The 973-nt window shown below is 63.3% G+C and overlaps 1 protein-coding gene across 1 annotated transcript in view; it reads right to left on the bottom strand.

Moving 5' to 3' along the window:
- Window positions 1–14: 14 nt before the first annotated feature.
- The window catches only part of PTPN7 (protein tyrosine phosphatase, non-receptor type 7), a 21,769-nt gene continuing 20,810 nt past the window's right edge, over window positions 15–973 (bottom strand). The window contains 2 exon segments of the mRNA XM_014533399.1: window positions 15–108; window positions 252–308. Coding sequence (XP_014388885.1) covers window positions 15–108; window positions 252–308 — 151 coding nt within the window.

Genomic DNA, 973 nt, shown 5'->3' on the forward strand with positions numbered 1-973 from the left:
GAGGGCGCGGGGGGTCAGGGGCTGGGCTCCCCGGGCAGCTGGGCAGCGTACAGGGCCAGGGTCTGGTGCAGGAACTGGTACTGCTCCGAGGTCTGGATCATGCCCCCCCTGTGGGGACAAGCAGGGACCATGAGTCCCCTTCCCGTCGATCTTTCCTCTCTGCTTCTCCCTCCTTCCTGCTGCTCCTCAGACCATCTCCCCCATGGGAGCCCCCTGCCCTTGCTCAGGGCTGGGGCAGCTGGGCAGCGTACAGGGCCAGGGTCTGGTGCAGGAACTGGTACTGCTCCGAGGTCTGGATCATGCCCCCCCTGTGGGGACAAGCAGGGACCATGAGTCCCCTTCCCGTCGATCTTTCCTCTCTGCTTCTCCCTCCTTCCTGCTGCTCCTCAGACCATCTCCCCCATGGGAGCCCCCTGCCCTTGCTCAGGGCTGAGCCTGGGGGAGGGGTGACCAGGAGGGGACGCCCCACACTGGCACCTGCTCTCCTTTGACCCAGCAGCCGCCAGGCCCCCGATTCCTCAGGTCGGGCCAGGAGCACTCCTGGGCACCAAGTTTCCTCTTCCCGATAATCTTATTTTTGTTGATTTGGTTCATCCTCACCCGGGGGTATCTTCCCATTGATTTTTAGGGAGAGTGGAAGGGAGAGGGAGAGACAGAGAAACATCGATGGGCTGCCTCCCGCACGGGCAGGGGAGCGAGGGCTGGGCTGCGAATGGAGCCTGCAGCTGAGGTACGTGCCCTGGACCGGGATCAAACCCGGAAACCTTCGGTCCGAGGGCTGATGCTCTATCCACTGAGCCAAACTGGCCGGGGCCCAATCATCTTAAAGGAAAAGTAATAACCCGACACGTGTGTAGCAGGCTCTCAGGTTCCCAGACCGCGTTCACGCATGTCGAGCGACCCCGTCCTCGCGGCCCCTCTCGCGGCAAGTGCTGGGTGGTCACGTGCCTACGAGCACTCTGACCCCGAGGCC

Source organism: Myotis brandtii, unplaced genomic scaffold (genome assembly GCF_000412655.1).
Source record: "Myotis brandtii unplaced genomic scaffold, ASM41265v1 scaffold975, whole genome shotgun sequence".
Lineage (NCBI taxonomy): Eukaryota > Metazoa > Chordata > Mammalia > Chiroptera > Vespertilionidae > Myotis > Myotis brandtii.